Below are 16,819 nucleotides of genomic sequence, written 5' to 3'. Positions count from 1 at the left end.
CCCTGTCATTCTCATTCTTCTGGATAAAATGTTGTATTTAAGCAGGAAATGAGGTGTATGTTAGTCCCCGACATTGATTTACCAACAAATCCCTAAGTGTATGCGCTCTTGTGTTAGTGGGACATGATAGACAATTATTTGAGGATTTGCCATATTAATTATCTTTTTTTTTGCATATGTCAATATGTGAATGTAGCCTTATTCTTCTGTTTCTTATGTCTGCAGATCTTCAATGGTGTCTTTCTCAAAGTCAACAAAGCCACCGTGAACATGCTCCACAGGGTAGAGCCTTATGTTACATTCGGGTATGCAAGGATTATCTTGAATCCATATTTTTGCTGCTCATTTTTTACTCAGCCTGGATTCTTAATGTATGCTAATTTATTTCAGGTATCCTAATCTGAAGAGTGTTAGGGAATTGATCTACAAGAGGGGTTACGGAAAAGTTGACAGACAGAGAATTGCTTTGACAGATAACTCTATCATCGAACAGGTCTGTCAGTGATTTAGATTCCCTGATAGAACGATTATTGATTCTGACTTTGTATTTTGGACCTAATTTGCTATCGGAATGATAGTTATTAGATCTTTTTATGACAATGCACATTGCATTAGTGCATCAAATTTTGAATGTTTATGATTTTTCTCTATTTTCCATCTGACATAGTATTCAATGGCAGGTTTTGGGGAAGCACGGGATAATTTGCATTGAAGATCTGATTCATGAGATTCTGACCGTTGGACCTCATTTCAGAGAGGCAAATAACTTCTTGTGGCCTTTCAAGCTGAAAGCACCCCTAGGTGGTTTGAAGAAGAAAAGAAATCATTACGTTGAAGGTGGTGATGCTGGCAACAGGGAAGATTACATCAACGAACTCATTAGAAGAATGAATTAGTTTTTTTTTTTTGCATATCATGCTTAAGCTTAATTATTGAGGTTAAGAAATGGTTTTTGTTAATTCCAGTTTTGTTTGAAAAGATTTTTATCTTGTTAATTTGAATGATGCTTGAGCAGATGGAGATATTTAGCTCATTTCCTGCTGTGCGGTGAAATATTTTCCATACAATTTGCTACGTTGATTTCCCCGAGTTAGTATTTGATTCTCCTCCTCCCTTTGCTCAGAAGTCTCCGAGAACCCACTTCTCTCACTATCCAACACTTTTCTTTCAAGTAAATTAATGTCTCTCAACCACGTTGAAGTAGCCACAAGTTCCAGTAGCCACAAGTGGGAACAAACGGTTATACTCAGAAGCTTAAAATGAGCGAGTTATGATAATTCAGATGGATTAACATTGTTAACCATATAAGCAACACAACACTAACAATGATAGTGAACCCTAATAAGGATTATGATACATCTCTATTTAAATTAACAACTCTATCTGTCTATTATACTAGCGAGTCAGTCTCACTTGAATTATGAAATAATGAAAATGCTTAATCGAACGAATTTATGAAAAGAAAGACATTTTCTTTTTGTCTAGACACATCAAGAATTCGAAAAATAGGACTTTAGAAAAAGATTATTATTTCTTATAATAGAATTAAATAGAATGGAAACACAAGAGTTCTCCACATTAAGATTACTATTCACCAACAAACGACTACTGAATAGTTCTCCACATCTCAACCCTTCTATAGCAACAACGAAATTGAAAAGTGATAAACAATGGAAAAAATACGTGTTTAAATGTTTTATGTTTGACTTTTGAAATAATGGCCACTTGAATGACACATTTGATTTTCTGATTCGCAATGGGTGTAATTTTAAGTTAAGGTTCAGTTTTGATGATAAAAACAAGAGTTTCAAATTCAAACCCAACCTCAAAATAGTGAGAACGATTTTATTAATGATCCTGTTTAATATAATCGATAAAATTATGACCTAATCGATTAATAAAAGAAAAATATGACAACTACTCAAATACACTCATGATAATTGATTAGCAGGACACTCTAATTGACTAGCAGAAGGTTTAGCAGGACACTCTCGTTGCAAATCTAATCATTTGTTGTTTCAAAATAACTAGTTAATGATTTCTAACTATCATATATTGATATTTAAAGATTCAAACAAATATCAAATAACACACAAGACTTAATAATAAATAAACAAAATATGATATTTAAAGATTCAAACAAATATCAAATAACACACAAGACTTAAAAATAAATAAACAAAAATTGGGGTGTTAGACAACTTCTCTTTTTATTTATGCTTAGAAATTAATATTTTGCAATAGGAAAGAATAAGAACACACAGTACGATCGACTAGGTTCCAAAAGAACTAGACCTTTTATGTTCTTACTCTATTTATTTTTTTTATAAAAGATGTTCTTACTTGCTTTTTACTTACTTTTTATGTTGGGTATATGCTAAAATTTTAGGAAGAATATATATTATAGTGGTTTATTTGGATATCAAAATATTATAAATTATGTTTTTGTTGGATAATGATTCAAATGGAGTTTTTTTTTTTTTGTTTCTTTATTAAAAATAGATATTAATATCCAACATTTTTTTAGGAATATCTCAGTACATTAGTACATTGAGACGGAGTAATTAGAGCATCTCCAACGGTGAAGGTTCATTAAATGGGGTCCACCGTGCCACATCATTTTAAAATAACTCATTCATTTGTTACTTCAGCGGTGAACTCACATGTTCATTAAATAGAACCTACCACTAACAAATCATTCATTTATTATAACTAGTAAATGAATAAAAAAAAAGGTAACCGTAATCAAAGTATCGTTCCTTTATGAGAGAACGGATGTCAGTTTGTCACATCTCCAACAGTGAACTCACCAAAAACTGAAGGTTACGTAACTACACCTAACGGACGAATTCATTTTGACTACCGTTGGAGATGCTCTTAGAACCATCACAACACGTTCAAAAATAAAAACCGCAAAATTAATTTAGTGTTGGAGTTTTTATTTTTATACAACATTAATTAAAAAAATAATTTTAACAAAATAAAAGCTTGTTTGAACTTTCAACCTCACCAATGTTAACATTATATCATTCACATGGCTTTGTTCAAATGAAGTTAAACGACAACTAAAAAACAAAGGTGACGTGGTGCACATTTTGAGACTTAAAAAGATCTATATGACTGAAAAAAAACTACATATCCAATACAATAACATAACTTAAAGTATGATAGGTGCAATTTGGCATATACTCTTCGGATCTATTTGATGTATAGGTAATGATAGAGATATGATTGAATATAAAGTTAGATAGTTAAGATAATATAGTGACATAGTATGTAATTGTAAGACGCTCTTAAATTTTAGATAAAACTTAGTGTTTTGAGTAATTTCAAACTAGGTTTGTCTAGATTAGATGGTGTGAGTATGCCTTTGTTGATCCTTATTTCTCAATCATTCACATAACCATTTGAATTAGAAAAACAACTTGAAATACTACATTTTAGCATGCATAAACATAGTTGCATGCGTATATAACTCACTAGTTTGTAAATCGACTTACAGAGATATCTGAATCTCATTTTTGATGCTCCAAGCCCTGGGAATCGACTCCCAACAAAACATGAGACTTTGTGAATCGATTCACAATATTGCTTCAAACTTAAAAAAATTGATTTTAAGACTTGTGTAAATCGACTCACAGTCACAATTTTGATAGTTACAAAGTTGCAATTTTAGTTGGAAGCATTAGACTTTAGCCAAAATTTTGATCGTGATCTTGATTGAGCACTTCTCTTATTCAAATCGGATTTGTGATCGAATCTTTGTTTGAAAAACATCATTAGAGTGGATATTTTTTGTTGGGGTAATTGTTTCATACACAAGTGGTCGATGGGATACCTTTTGTTGAGGTGATTATTCTAGATGCAAGTCATCGAGAATATCGATCAGTGTTAAATGGTAGAAGAGGGGATATTTTCTCTAGGTTCTATCTAACAAAAAGTGAAGTTGTGTCCTCTTCTTGAAGATAGGTGTTCAAATTTATATGGACGATTATTCCAAAATTTATAATTTAAAGAGCGTTTAGTGAAAAATGAATCGGTGTATATGTTGTAACAATTAACAATGGATCTTGTGAACGTTCTAAGTTAAATATAAGGAAGTACGATAGATCTTATAAACGTTCTAAGTGAAATTTAAGGAAGTAAATAACATTCTTTGAATAAGGATTGTAGTCTACATACGAGAACGAAATAGATGAATTAATATAAATAGTGTATCCTTTTCTCTTTCCTTTAATTCATTTAATTTTTTCAATTTTGTTCTTTATTGATTTTGATATATTGGAGGTTTAAAAATTCTATTTTATATATTGCATGATAGAAATATTTAGAACATTGAAAATTGTGTTTTGAATTATTGAGGAAAAATATTTTTTGAAACAATCTCTACGGTTGTGATTTGATTATTAATTAAAATTTATGATTTTCTTGTGTATCATTAAATGTTTCTAGCACTTATAATACTTCTAGGAACAATATATAAAAAAAACTAACATCAGTCACTTGTTAAACATAAAAATAATAACAGATTGTACCAAAAGAACAAAAAGAAATATAATATCACAAGGGGTTATGTGGGTCTAGCAACAGAAATCTAAGTTCATTAACAAAGTAAGTGTATACTGTGTATATTTAAAGTACAAAAATAAACCCAACTTCTTGACTTTATATCTATTAAGCCTCCCTGCGCACAAAATAAAGCTTGCCCATCACATGAAGGATGGCAACAAAAGCGATAAAGCCAATGCTCATTACAAGAACCACATTAGGGGAGATTTTGAGTCCAGGGGCATCATCAGTGTAAAATTGAAGCATAGTTCCAGCTGCTCCGCCAGAGGCCCCACCACCTGCTGTTTTCCTTCTCCTCATGCTTGCGGTAGCCGCTGCACTTCCTCTTTGAGGACCTCCTCCACCTAAAGCCATTTTCTGAAACACAAATTCATACACTTTTAATATCAAAAACTTTCGGAAACGCAAATATATATACTTTTAATATCAAAAACTAAGACCCAATGTACAAAAGTTTTTTTACAATTGAAAAAATGTTTATTGTTTCTCATCTAACAAAACTCTGATATACTTACATGTGATTTTGAAAAAGTTAAATGACACAGAAACTGATTTTAACATATAAGAAAACTCATAGTTGTTTGTCAAGATCAACTTGAGCCACCGCAAATTTGGCAAAAGCTATGCTATAGAGCTTCAACGCTTCAACAACGGTTCATCCAAACTCACCAAAAACAAGATCTGCATTTTTAATGTCTTTATGACCAAAGGGCACGCATATGATCCCAATTCTCCATAATATTAAGGATCACAACACGTGTACGATTAAAACATTGAATAATATTATTGTAATCTAACTTATATATCCACAAGTTCTTGTCTTTTGGAGAATTGTGTTCAAAGTGACTTTAAAACTCACATGCAATACCTTGTCAAAATTTAATTCAATAGATATACAATTTTGCATTTCATATCAATTTGAAAACAGTTTTAATCTTGAGGCAAAACATGATCTATTTCGAATAAAGCAAAACGACACAATCACATAAGCAACAACAGAAATTTGACTGTGATCTAAATATTGATTTAATTATCCTTTCACTTCTTTCAAGTTCATATATTACAGAAACTTTAATCCAGTTCAGAAACACATTAAATTTAACCAAACCATAGAAAAGTAGAAAACTACAAGCAAAATTCAAGATCTGCAAACCCTAGTCCTAACTCTATAACCAATAACCTTAATTGCATGAAACCTCAAATCAACAAACAATCAATTTTCATAATTCAATTAAAAAACCGCAAAAGAGAAGTTGAAAACGAACCTGAATGAGGAATTCCGGTGAATGATTATGTCGGATTCGGTAATCTGAGACTGAACTTTCGAGTTTGGTGAAGTTTTAAACGACTGCGTTTGACTTGAAAAACACCGTAACTTATTTATAGGCGAAATAAAATTTGACTCGATTTGTTATTCCACGCGAAATTAACCAATACGGCTTTGCCATGTGTTCAGGCTCTGCCTTATTACAAGTTTTCCTTTTTATTTTTTTTTTCCTTCCACATTACCAGTTTTCGTAGTGAGGAAATGTGGGAATTTTGAAAATGGGCCTCATATACATGTATCATCACCCCTAAAATTTTACGTTGGACCTCACATTTATATTTTTACACCCACGTTTTATACAAATTATTTTTTTAAAATAATTTTTTTTATGCACCAAAATATTCAATTTGGATTTTTGAAAATTTTAAAAATAAAATTTCAAAACATAAATGTGTTTTAGAAGATTCAAAATTTGTAATTCGAAAATTAAAAATTTAATTTAAAAAATGGTAAAATTGAATTATTAAATTGTGGAATAGAAGTTTAATGAGATAAAATATTCACACTTTTGTACAAAAGCCTCTTGAGAGCTGTTTTCTACAAGCGTTCCCTCATGTGTTCATAAGTTACATGGGTATGGATAAACTCTTGAATCTGGTCATCCAATCCAACTCAACCTGCACTTGACCTAATCCACAATTTGATCTAACTCATTCAAATTTGGGTCTAACTCGAACTAATCAATTGAAACTCAATTATATTTGGTTCGAGTATCATGAATCTGCGAATCGAATCCAATAACGTGACATCTATATATTTTTTTTTTTATTATTAATGTATAGTTAAAATATAGTTGTTGGATTATGATTGAGAATTTGTTGCTAATTTAATTAATTTAAGTGTTTTGTTATATTTGTGGATGTATTTTAAATATTAAATGATATGCTGCGATATAGATTTATTATTTTTTATATGTTCAAGTATTAAAATTTAATTACATTTAAAAAAAATTAAAAAAAAAAATTATAACCCGTAAATCCAACCTAATCCGTTTGGTTTAGATTTTAAGGAAAAATCATGGGTCGAGAACTCAACCTAAATTAAATAAAATTAATCGATTCGAATATCAGATTTAAAAAGAAGAAAAAAAAAAAAAAAAGACTCCATCAACCGCATATACACCCCTACATATTTAATATATATATTGGAAAACAACCGCAAATAGATGATACTAAGAACAAAACTTGATGAGATAATTGGTCACGGAATTAAATTGAATTAGTGCTATTTTGACCGAATGATCATTTAGAGTGCATTTTGATCTGAGAAGAAGTTGCCTAAATATAATAAATTTATAATATTATTTGGCATATGATAAAGATATGAGAAATAGAAGTTAGAAATTTGTGTGCATTTGATTGGATAAAAATTGTGAAGAAAGAAATGAAAATGATGTTACTTTTCAAAAGATAAAATACCTTTATCATTATTCATATTTTATTTGTTACCAACAAGTTAATTTTTGTAAAAAAAAAAAAATCATGCATGCCATTATAAATGCGAAAAAATTGATTAGTAATTGTGACACAAATACTTAATTAACTTGATGAGATTGATTTATGAAATTAATATGATCTATTGTTATTTGTATAAACAATGACTATATATATATATAATTTCTATGGCACTCTTAAAAATAAATGTGTATTAGTACTTTTAATTTTTTTAACCAATACATGTGTTATTTTTCCCCTTATCAATATCTATATATTATAGATTAAGTTTTACTAAATTATTTGTACCGCTATAATTATGTTTTTAATTTAATTTCTTTAAATTTAATAAATTATTTTTCTAAATAATTTTATTTTAATTAAATTTTAAATCATTATCAACTTAGAAATCCAGAACTTCTTTCCTTTCTCATGCGAAATAGCTCCACCACTAATAAAAATAGCTATCCATCGTCGTTCTTCAATCGTTGTGAGAAGAACTCTCCACGTTTTTCTACCACCACGAGAAGATCTCTCATATGTTTCACTCCAATTTGTTCATATTGGCACCGCTGTCGTCCACCACACACCGTTATTGACGCGTCGTTGTTTCTTGGTTCGTCTTTGATTCTTAATGACCTAAAGACGAAGATAGAAGATGCATAAGGGCAGAGAGCGATGGTGAAGAACGACGGAGGGAGACAGTGAATAACAATAAAGAGATAACGAACAGAGAGAATAAATTTGATTATTTTTTTATATAGTTTAATAGATGAATATTAATTATTTAAAATAAAATAAAAATATAAAACTTTAAAATTTTGTAGTGTTAAATTAAAAGTACGGTCCAACTTACTTATAGATGACATGTCATTAGGCTATTGATTATTTAATTTAATAATATTAAAACATGTAATTTTCAATTACCATATAAGTCCCCATATATTTAATATTGATTATTGAAACATTAAAAAAATAAAAATTAATTTATCAAAAATCATGAAAGCAATCATAAGGAAAAATGATATTTGGAAGTCAAAATGAAAATGGAATATACAAAATAAAACTCTAAGTAGCTCAGCTTTTTACCCATTTCTCTTATTTATACATCTCAACTTTCTGGTAATTTATTAGTTATCCAGTTTTCATGAAAACTCTTAAGACACTATAACAAAATAGTGTGATTGATCAAAACACTACCATGAGATATACAATGATATCCACAATTTAAAAATCAAACCAACTATCATGATAGTACTCTCCTTCTTTTTATCAAGTAACACTACTAGAAAATTGCATTTTAGCTGCCATTTTTAGCGTCGGCCCCCGACTCCGACGCTACTTAGCGTCGGTTTAGCGTCGGCTAGACCGACGCTAAGGCAACAAATTTCATTTTTCAATTTTATTGACGATTAGCGTTGGAGTAGCCGACGCTACGTAAAATAAAACATAAGCTAGTTTATTCATTTAATTTTTTATTTTAATATGTAGCGTCGGAGGGGCCGACGCTAGGTTATTTTTAAATTTTTTAATATTATTTGTAAAATCAGATTGTAAAATAAAAAATTTGGGTTTTGAAATAACCCTTCTCTCTGAATCCCTACGTTTTGAGTTCTTCTCTAAATCCCTAAGTGTTGAACCCTTCATACATACATTGAACCCTTCTCTCACACTTGAATCCTACATTTAGAATCCATCACCGATTCTCATTCCTCTCAATGTCGTGAGTATCGCCGCCGAACATGTGACCTATCGAACCCGTCACCTTCACTCTCAGAGTCGGTCACCGTCCCCCTCTCGAACTTCATCACCGTCAATCTCAGAGTCGTCGTTCAGTGTCCCCGTTCAGTTGTGTATTCTTGTTTAGGTTTTATGGCATTTCAGTGTTGTATTGTTGTTTGGCCAAATCAATTTGTATTCTTCGCCCTGACATTCTTGTGTATTTGTTAAAGAGGATTCAAATCAGATAAAATTCACTCACAAACAAAGGCTTCCCTTGGTTCACTAAGTAACATTGGTACCTCTTAAGTCACCCCCAAATTCACTGCCATTGACATTGGTACCTCTTAAGTCACCCCCAAATTCACTCACAAACAAAGGCCACCCTTGGTTCACTAAGTAACCAGACATTCTCTTCATATTTCCAGACACTTGTCCACATACTTGATTTGGGTTCCCTGATTCCCAAGCTTGACCATCAGTGAAACCATACCAATGTGCTTTAAATACTAGTTTCTCAGTGAATGTTAGGTTCACTGCTCTTTTGGCAATGAATGACAAGTCTTTGTCAAAATTTAATCCAGATAATATGACAAGAATATCTGGATTTGCTGCATGAACTGCTGCAGCTCCTTGCACCATATACCTTCAATTCATAATAACAAACTACAACTTATCCAGATTTTGTGCTGTAAGTGTAGCTCTGAAGTGTAAATGGCAGTGAATTTGATGGCAGGTTTAACAGTGATAAGCATAATAATATTTAGAAATGCAAATGGCAATGATTTTGATATACAAGTTCTGAAGTGTTTAGAAATGCAGTTTAGAAATTCAAGCTTGTTTAGAAATGCAGTTTGTGAAATTCAGTTTAGAAATATCTAGATTTGCTGCATGAACTGCTGCAGCTTCTTGCACCATATACCTTTAATTCATAATAACAAACTACAACTTATCCAGATTTTGTGCTGTAAATGTAGCCCTGAAGTGTAAATGGCAGTGAATTTGATGGCAGGTTTAACAGTGACAAGCATAATAATATTTAGAAATGCAAATGGCAGGGATTTTGATATACAAGTTTTGAAGTGTTTAGAAATGCAGTTTAGAAATTCAAGCATGTTTTGAAATGCAGTTTGTGAAATTCAGTTTAGAAATATCTGGATTTGCTGCATGAACTGCTGCAGCTCCTTGCACCATATACCTTCAATTCATAATAACAAACTACAACTTATCCAGATTTTGTGCTGTAAATGTAGCTCTAAAGTGTAAATGGCAGTGAATTTGATGGCAGGTTTAACAGTGACAAGCATAATAATATTTAGAAATGCAAATGGCAGGGATTTTGATATACAAGTTCTGAAGTGTTTAGAAATGCAGTTTAGAAATTCAAGCATGTTTAGAAATGCAGTTTGTGAAATTCAGTTTAGAAATGCAGTTTAGAAATGCTGTTTAGAAATATCTGGATTTGCTACATGAACTGTTGCAGCTCCTTGCACCATATACCTTCAATTCATAATAACAAACTACAATTTATCCAAATTTTGTGCTGTAAGTGTAGCTCTGAAGTGTAAATGGAAGTGAATTTGATGGCAGGTTTAACAGTGACAAGCATAATAATATTTAGAAATGCAAATGGCAGTGATTTTGATATACAAGTTCTGAAGTGTTTAGAAATGCAGTTTATAAATTCAAGCATGTTTAGAAATGCAGATTGTGAAATTCAGTTTAGAAATGCAGTTTGTGAAATTCAGTTTAGAAATGCAGTTTAGAAATTCAAGCATAATAATATTTAGAAATGTAGTTTGTGAAATTCAAGCATGCAGTTTGTGAAGTTTGTGATTTTGTTAATCTTACAAAAAATTCAAGCATGCAGTTTGTGAATTATGTGTTAGTCTGACTTTGATTCAAGCATGCAGTTTGTGAAATTCAAGCATATGAAGTTTATGAAGTTTGTGATTTTGTTAGTCTTACAAAAAATTCAAGCATGCAATTTGTGAAGTTTGTGAATTGTGTGTTAGTCTGACTTTGATTCAAGCATGCAGTTTGTGAAATTCAAGCATATGCAATTTGTGAAGTTTGTGATTTTGTTAGTCTCACAAAAATTTCAAGCATGTTGGTCTGACTCTGATTTCTTTTTCTTCCAAATTATGTGTAGTTTGTGAAGTGTTTTGTCTGGACTACTTTAATTGTCAATCTGATCCCTTCGACGCAGCATTGAAGATCATATGGATGACTGAAGTAGTTGAAGGTAACGCTAGGGTTTTCATCCACATTGGTGTTGTTCAACTTTAGCTCACCTACTGACCAAGCACTTGCAACTTTTGACAAGACAAAGCCTCCCTTGAATGCTTCGACCGGTACACCTCGCTTGTTCTTCACATAATCTTTAATAGCTTCTATTGATCTTTGCTTTGGAGGAATTGTGGAAAGTTGTCCAATCTGGTTTATATCATGTAAAAATGAAAATTTACTTCTGATGGTAGCACTTCTTGATAGTTGCTAATCTACTATGCACAACTAGACAATATCACTTCACTATACCTATCATTTTCCAGCATTGCCTCATGTTGTTTCCCATTTTCATCCTTAAAAATCACCCCGACAGCTTTTGGGATTTTACCTGCAACACCATCCTTAAAAATTCTGTTTTTGGATGTTAGGTTTGTCATGCTCAATTCTGTCAATTCTGTTAGGTTTTTCATAATTATGTTTTCATGCTCACTTCTGTCAATTCTGTTAGGTTTTTGGATGTTAGGTTTTATAAATTCTGTTTTTGCTTCATAATTCACTTTTATATTTATTAATTTACTAAAGGGATATATGAAATCATAAAATGTTAATAAATTCGTCTCACTATCTTGTGGTTGTCAAATGCATTCTTGTTAGTATTCGCACAGTTTTTGAATAGGTTTATATATCAATAATTTTGTTGTTTATTTATCTCTATAATTTTATAACTTATAGGTTCATGAGTTTATTTATCTATATAACTTTTCAAACTTATAGGTTCATGAGTTTATTTAGGTTCAGTTGTTTTTCAAACTTATTTAGTGATTGACAAGTTAAGTTTTGGTCTTATAGTAAATGGATCGTACTTGGATGTACAATAGGGTACATGAAAATAAACACGGATTGAAAGAGGAGTATGTTAGTGGTGTTAAAGATTTTGTGAAGAGGGCTTTGAAACAACCGATTTGTATATCTGAGGGAGGGATAAGGTGTCCGTGTATAAAATGCAAGTGTATGAAGATATATGCATAAACTACTGTTAGACTTCACTTGTACCGGGATGGATTTCAACCAGATTATTGGATTTGGACTGAACACGGAGAAGTGAAGCCAATGGTTGAAACAAGGGGAGGTTCGACTAGTAATAGGATTGTGCATCACAACGACCAATTTAATGCAATGGATGAAATGGTGTTTGATGCTTTTAGGCCTTATCGAGATGTCCTTGATGTGAACACTAACATGCGAAATGACACATTTTCTGAGGATGAGTTGCCTAACGAAGATGCAAAACGGTTTTATGACAAGTTGATATCCACCAACAAGCCCATCTACGAGGGGGCTACCCAATCAATGTTTTCAATATGTGTTCAACTTCTAGCAATTAGGTCTAATTGGCATGTTCCACAAAAAGGTATAGATGTTGTTACAAAACTACTTAAAAGTGTATGTCTAGTGGAAACATGCTTGCCCAATAACTATTACCAAGTAACACAATTGGTGTCAAAGTTAGGGTTGAAGGTTGAGAAGATTGACTGTTGTAAGAAAGAATGTATATTATATTACAAGGATGATAACAAGTTATCTGAGTGCAAAATTTGTCATTCTGCTAGGTTGATTCCACGTAGGACTGGTATGGGAAAAAGATGTTCCAGCAAAAAGAATGTTTTATTTCCCTATCATTCCCAGATTACAAAGATTGTATGCATCAACTGAGTCTGCAGCTGAAATGAGATGGCATCACGAGAATAAAAAGAGCTCAAACGTCCTTCGCCATCCGTCTTATGGAAAAGCGTGGAAACATTTTGACGATGTTTATCCTGACTTGGCTAGTGACCCCAAAAATCTAAGGTTGGGTCTATGTTCAGATGGATTTACTCCTTATATTCAAGCGTCTGCTTCTCCATATTCCTGTTGGCCAGTTATACTCACTCCATACAATCTTCCCCCTGAAATGTGCATGACCAAACCATACTTATTTTTGACTTGTCTCATACCTGGACCTTCTAATCCCAAACAAAATACATATGTCTACTTGCAACCATTGATTGATGATTTGCAACGATTGTGGTCCAACGATATTTTGACCTATGATATATCCACAAAACAAAACTTCATCATGAAAGCATGCTTGATATGGACAATTAATGATTTTCCTGCCTATGGTATGTTATCTGGATGGGGAACACAAGGTAAGTTGGCATGTCCTCATTGTATGGAAGACACAAAAGCTTTCACTTTGAAATATGGCGGTAAGAATTCTTGGTTTGATTGTCATCGTCGATTCTTGCAAGCTAATCACTCTTTTAGAAGAAGTAAAAGAAGTTTTACAAAAAAATAGGGATGAGAAAGATGGTCAACCTTACATTTACACATGGCAAGAGATATCGGAGGTGGTGAGTAATTTTCCAAAAGTGACTGAAATTGGTTGGAAAAAGAAATTGAACGGGTATGGAGTGGGTCATAATTGAAAAAAAAAACGAAGTATTTTTTGGGATCTTCCATATTGGAAGGATAACTTGTTAAGGCACAACCTCGATGTGATGCACATAGAGAAAAATGACTTTGATAATATATTTAACACTGTTATGAATGTTAAAGGTAAAACAAAGGATAATGCAAGTATTATCTAACGAAAAGATGGGTAAACCAAAGGCAAATTACACATTGACATTATCAGATGCCAAGTTGGTTTGTAAATGGCTTAAGTAATTGAGAATGCCTTATGGCTATGCTTCAAACCTTGCTAGGTGTCTCGATGTTGAGAAGGGTACGATACATGGGATGAAGAGTCATGACTGTCATGTTTTCATGGAAAGTTTACTCCCAATTGCATTTCATTCCTTGCCAAAATTTGTTTGGAAACCATTAACTGAGCTAAGTCGATTCTTCAAGGATCTTTGTTGCAATACATTGAGGTTGGACAACTTAGTTAAGTTGAATGATAACATTTCAATGATCATATGCAAGTTAGAAAGGATTTTTCCACCAGGTTTCTTCGACTCAATGGAGCATCTTCCAATACATCTTGCCTATGAAGCAATGTTAGGTGGTATAGTACATTACCAGTGGATGTATCCATTTGAAAGGTAACTTTTGTGGTTGATTTTTTAACAGATTACATGTTTATTATAACTTACTTAATAGACATTTAATAATTAAATGTGCAGATGTATGGGAGTCCAAAAGCGGACAGTGACAAACAAGGCTAGGGTTGAAGGCTCCATATGCGCCGACTATATACAACGCGAGACAACTTATTTTTGGTCTCATTATTTCAAGTCATTCAATTTGTTGTCGACCACAAAATTTAAGTAATAATCATCATTTAGAATGTGATGATCTCCAACCTTCACTATCCATCTAGCTGAAACGAGGTCGACCTAGTGGGAAGTCTAGAACACATTATCTAACAAATAACGAATGGAAATCTGCTCAAGTACACATGTTGATTAATTGTGATGAAATTAAACCATATCTTGAGTAAGTGTTCATCATAATGCGTGAGAAATTATTTTGATGCAAACCATAATACGTATTTACTTATGAACTATGTGATTGTTGACAGCTTATACTTGGAGAATCACTCAATCAATGAAGAAGACACATCTAGACGTATACATGCAGAGTTTCCCATATGGCTGAAAGCATATGTAAATAACGAGGCAAATGAAGTGACCAACAAAGACATAATAGCATTATCTCGTGGTCCATCATCAATGGCAATATCTTGGAACATTTACTTTGTTAACGGGTACACGTTTCACACTAAGGCCTACAACATTAATAAAAAGACAATCAATAGTGGGGTGCATGTAAGGGGTCTTACTGAAGGAGGAGAAGATGATTACTATGGCACGATCAACTATATCATAGAACTAGATTACTTTGGTCTGAAGGACAAGGTTGCATTATTTTATTGTGAATGGTTTGACCCAACAAAAAATTGGGGTACAAAGATTCATCCACAATATCAAATTGTTGATATTAAGATGGATAAACGTTATCGTCTTTATGATCCTTTCATCCTGGTGCAAAAATCAAGACAAGTGTATTATGTCACCTATCCATAAATGTGCAGAGATAAGCGTGGATGGTGTGTGGCAATTACCACAAAACCAAGGGGTCATGTGGAGATTGACAACATAGAGGATGAAATGCCTTATCAGTCTGATGGGATGTCACATGTTCTACCAATTGCACAAATAGAATCCATATCTTGTTTACGTGACAACTCACAAGTACATGTGTTCGAAGAGATTTTTTATTGAAGATTGTAGTGAAGGGAGAAAGGATAGTGATCGAACATATTACAATAGTATTTTGTATTGCACAATATTAGAGTTTATTTTATGTATTTTGTATTACACTGTGTATTTTGTACTTAAGCAACTTGTTGAATCTGATAAATTGTTTATGTATTATGTATTTTGTGATTGAACATATTACAACTTGTTGATTATGTATTATGTATTTTGATAAATTGTCTACTTAAACAACTTGTATTTTGATAAATTGTATTATGTATTTTGTATTGCACTGTTTATTTTGTACTTACGTGACATTTTTTATTTACTCTTTTTTACTTTATGACAACAGATGACTAACAAAGGTGGCGGTGATAAAGGAAAGACCCATCCTACTAGGGGTAAACCAAAGATGTTGCGACCGAAAAAACTTAATGAGCAGCGGGATATCATACTTCGCAACTTGTCTACCACTAAGCCATTTCATTGTTCCTCTCCAGCCCCATCTCAGCCTCCAACATCAACTAAGATTGTAGCACCTGCTGATACTATAACACCACCATCCCACTCAACACCATCTCTCATCCATGCCTCAACCCCTGAGGTATTTGTCTTTATGCCGACTCCAAGTTTAAGTATTCATACCATGGGTGCCTCTTCGCAACATTCCCGACATGAGGCTTTGGTAGAGAAGAATGTGGAACAAACTTCCGATGGTCATGAGGATAGGGTGGAAATTGGGAACCACAACCAAGATGATGAGGAGGTGGGTCAAGGGAACGTTCCTCTTGTCGTGCCTGTGAGAAATTATAATGGAAAAGTCATTATACGACCTTATGGTAAAGGGTAAGTTACAACAATTGTTTATTTTCTTAATATTAGAAGCATAAGTATAGACACATATTATTTACTTAATACTTTATTTCTTCAATACATTAATGCAGACTCACTCCTAGCAACACAGTTGCAGATGCCATTAGGTATGCCATACAAAAACAATTTCGTGAGCCTATCTATGGTTGGAGTGCAACCACTGACATAATTAGACAAGATTGGTTTGAAAAGTTTGCGGTAAGCCTTTGAATATAATTATATGTTCAATTCATTTTTCTAGCATATATAGGGAGAATTGTGTAATTTGTTTTGTTGATAGTAGTTAGTACATATATACTTTTTGTTATTCCCAAGAGAAGGTATCGTGAGAGCCTTATCATAATGATATTGTGAAACGTCTGTTTGAACAAAAGGCCGCTAAAAGAATATCAGATATGCTTACAAAGGTGAGGAAAAAAGGGACT

General features: G+C 32.5%; 3 protein-coding genes across 3 annotated transcripts in view; 2 read left to right on the top strand and 1 right to left on the bottom strand.

Moving 5' to 3' along the window:
- LOC101492023 (large ribosomal subunit protein uL30w-like) overlaps window positions 1-1,033 on the top strand; it is a 2,747-nt gene extending 1,714 nt beyond the window's left edge. The window contains exons 5-7 of the mRNA XM_004487960.4: window positions 226-305; window positions 391-493; window positions 681-1,033. Of these exons, the coding sequence (XP_004488017.1) occupies window positions 226-305; window positions 391-493; window positions 681-896 (399 nt within the window). The 3' untranslated portion in view covers window positions 897-1,033. The remainder of the gene's footprint in view (window positions 1-225; window positions 306-390; window positions 494-680) is intronic.
- Window positions 1,034-4,480: 3,447 nt separating this feature from the next.
- On the bottom strand, window positions 4,481-5,975 carry LOC101491707 (protein transport protein Sec61 subunit beta-like). The gene is made up of 2 exons (XM_004487959.4): window positions 5,835-5,975; window positions 4,481-4,926 (listed from the first exon to the last, which is right to left on the bottom strand). The coding sequence occupies exon 2, from the start codon at window positions 4,921-4,923 to the stop codon at window positions 4,675-4,677; it is 249 nt and encodes an 82-aa protein (XP_004488016.1). The 5' UTR covers window positions 4,924-4,926; window positions 5,835-5,975; the 3' UTR covers window positions 4,481-4,674.
- Window positions 5,976-12,387: 6,412 nt separating this feature from the next.
- LOC140921052 (uncharacterized) lies at window positions 12,388-15,347 on the top strand. Its single transcript, XM_073370802.1, has 5 exons — window positions 12,388-12,907; window positions 12,999-13,466; window positions 13,585-13,723; window positions 14,025-14,363; window positions 14,843-15,347. The coding sequence occupies exons 1-5, from the start codon at window positions 12,388-12,390 to the stop codon at window positions 15,345-15,347; spliced, it is 1,971 nt and encodes a 656-aa protein (XP_073226903.1).
- The last annotated feature ends 1,472 nt before the right edge of the window (window positions 15,348-16,819 follow it).

The sequence above is a fragment of the Cicer arietinum genome, chromosome 1, assembly GCF_000331145.2.
Source record: "Cicer arietinum cultivar CDC Frontier isolate Library 1 chromosome 1, Cicar.CDCFrontier_v2.0, whole genome shotgun sequence".
NCBI classification, from domain to species: Eukaryota; Viridiplantae; Streptophyta; class Magnoliopsida; order Fabales; family Fabaceae; genus Cicer; species Cicer arietinum.
This window is presented reverse-complemented; position numbering and strand designations above follow the sequence as displayed.

Coding starts and splice junctions, on each gene's coding strand:
- LOC101491707 (XM_004487959.4), bottom strand. CDS start 4,923: ATGGCTTTAGGTGGAGGAGGTCCTCAAAGAGGAAGTGCAGCGGCTACC.
- LOC140921052 (XM_073370802.1), top strand. CDS start 12,388: ATGGTTGAAACAAGGGGAGGTTCGACTAGTAATAGGATTGTGCATCAC. Junction 12,908..12,998: donor GTTGATTCCACGTAGGACTG/GTATGGGAAAAA, acceptor CTGAGTCTGCAG/CTGAAATGAGATGGCATCAC. Junction 14,364..14,842: donor TGGATGTATCCATTTGAAAG/GTAACTTTTGTG, acceptor GATTGTTGACAG/CTTATACTTGGAGAATCACT.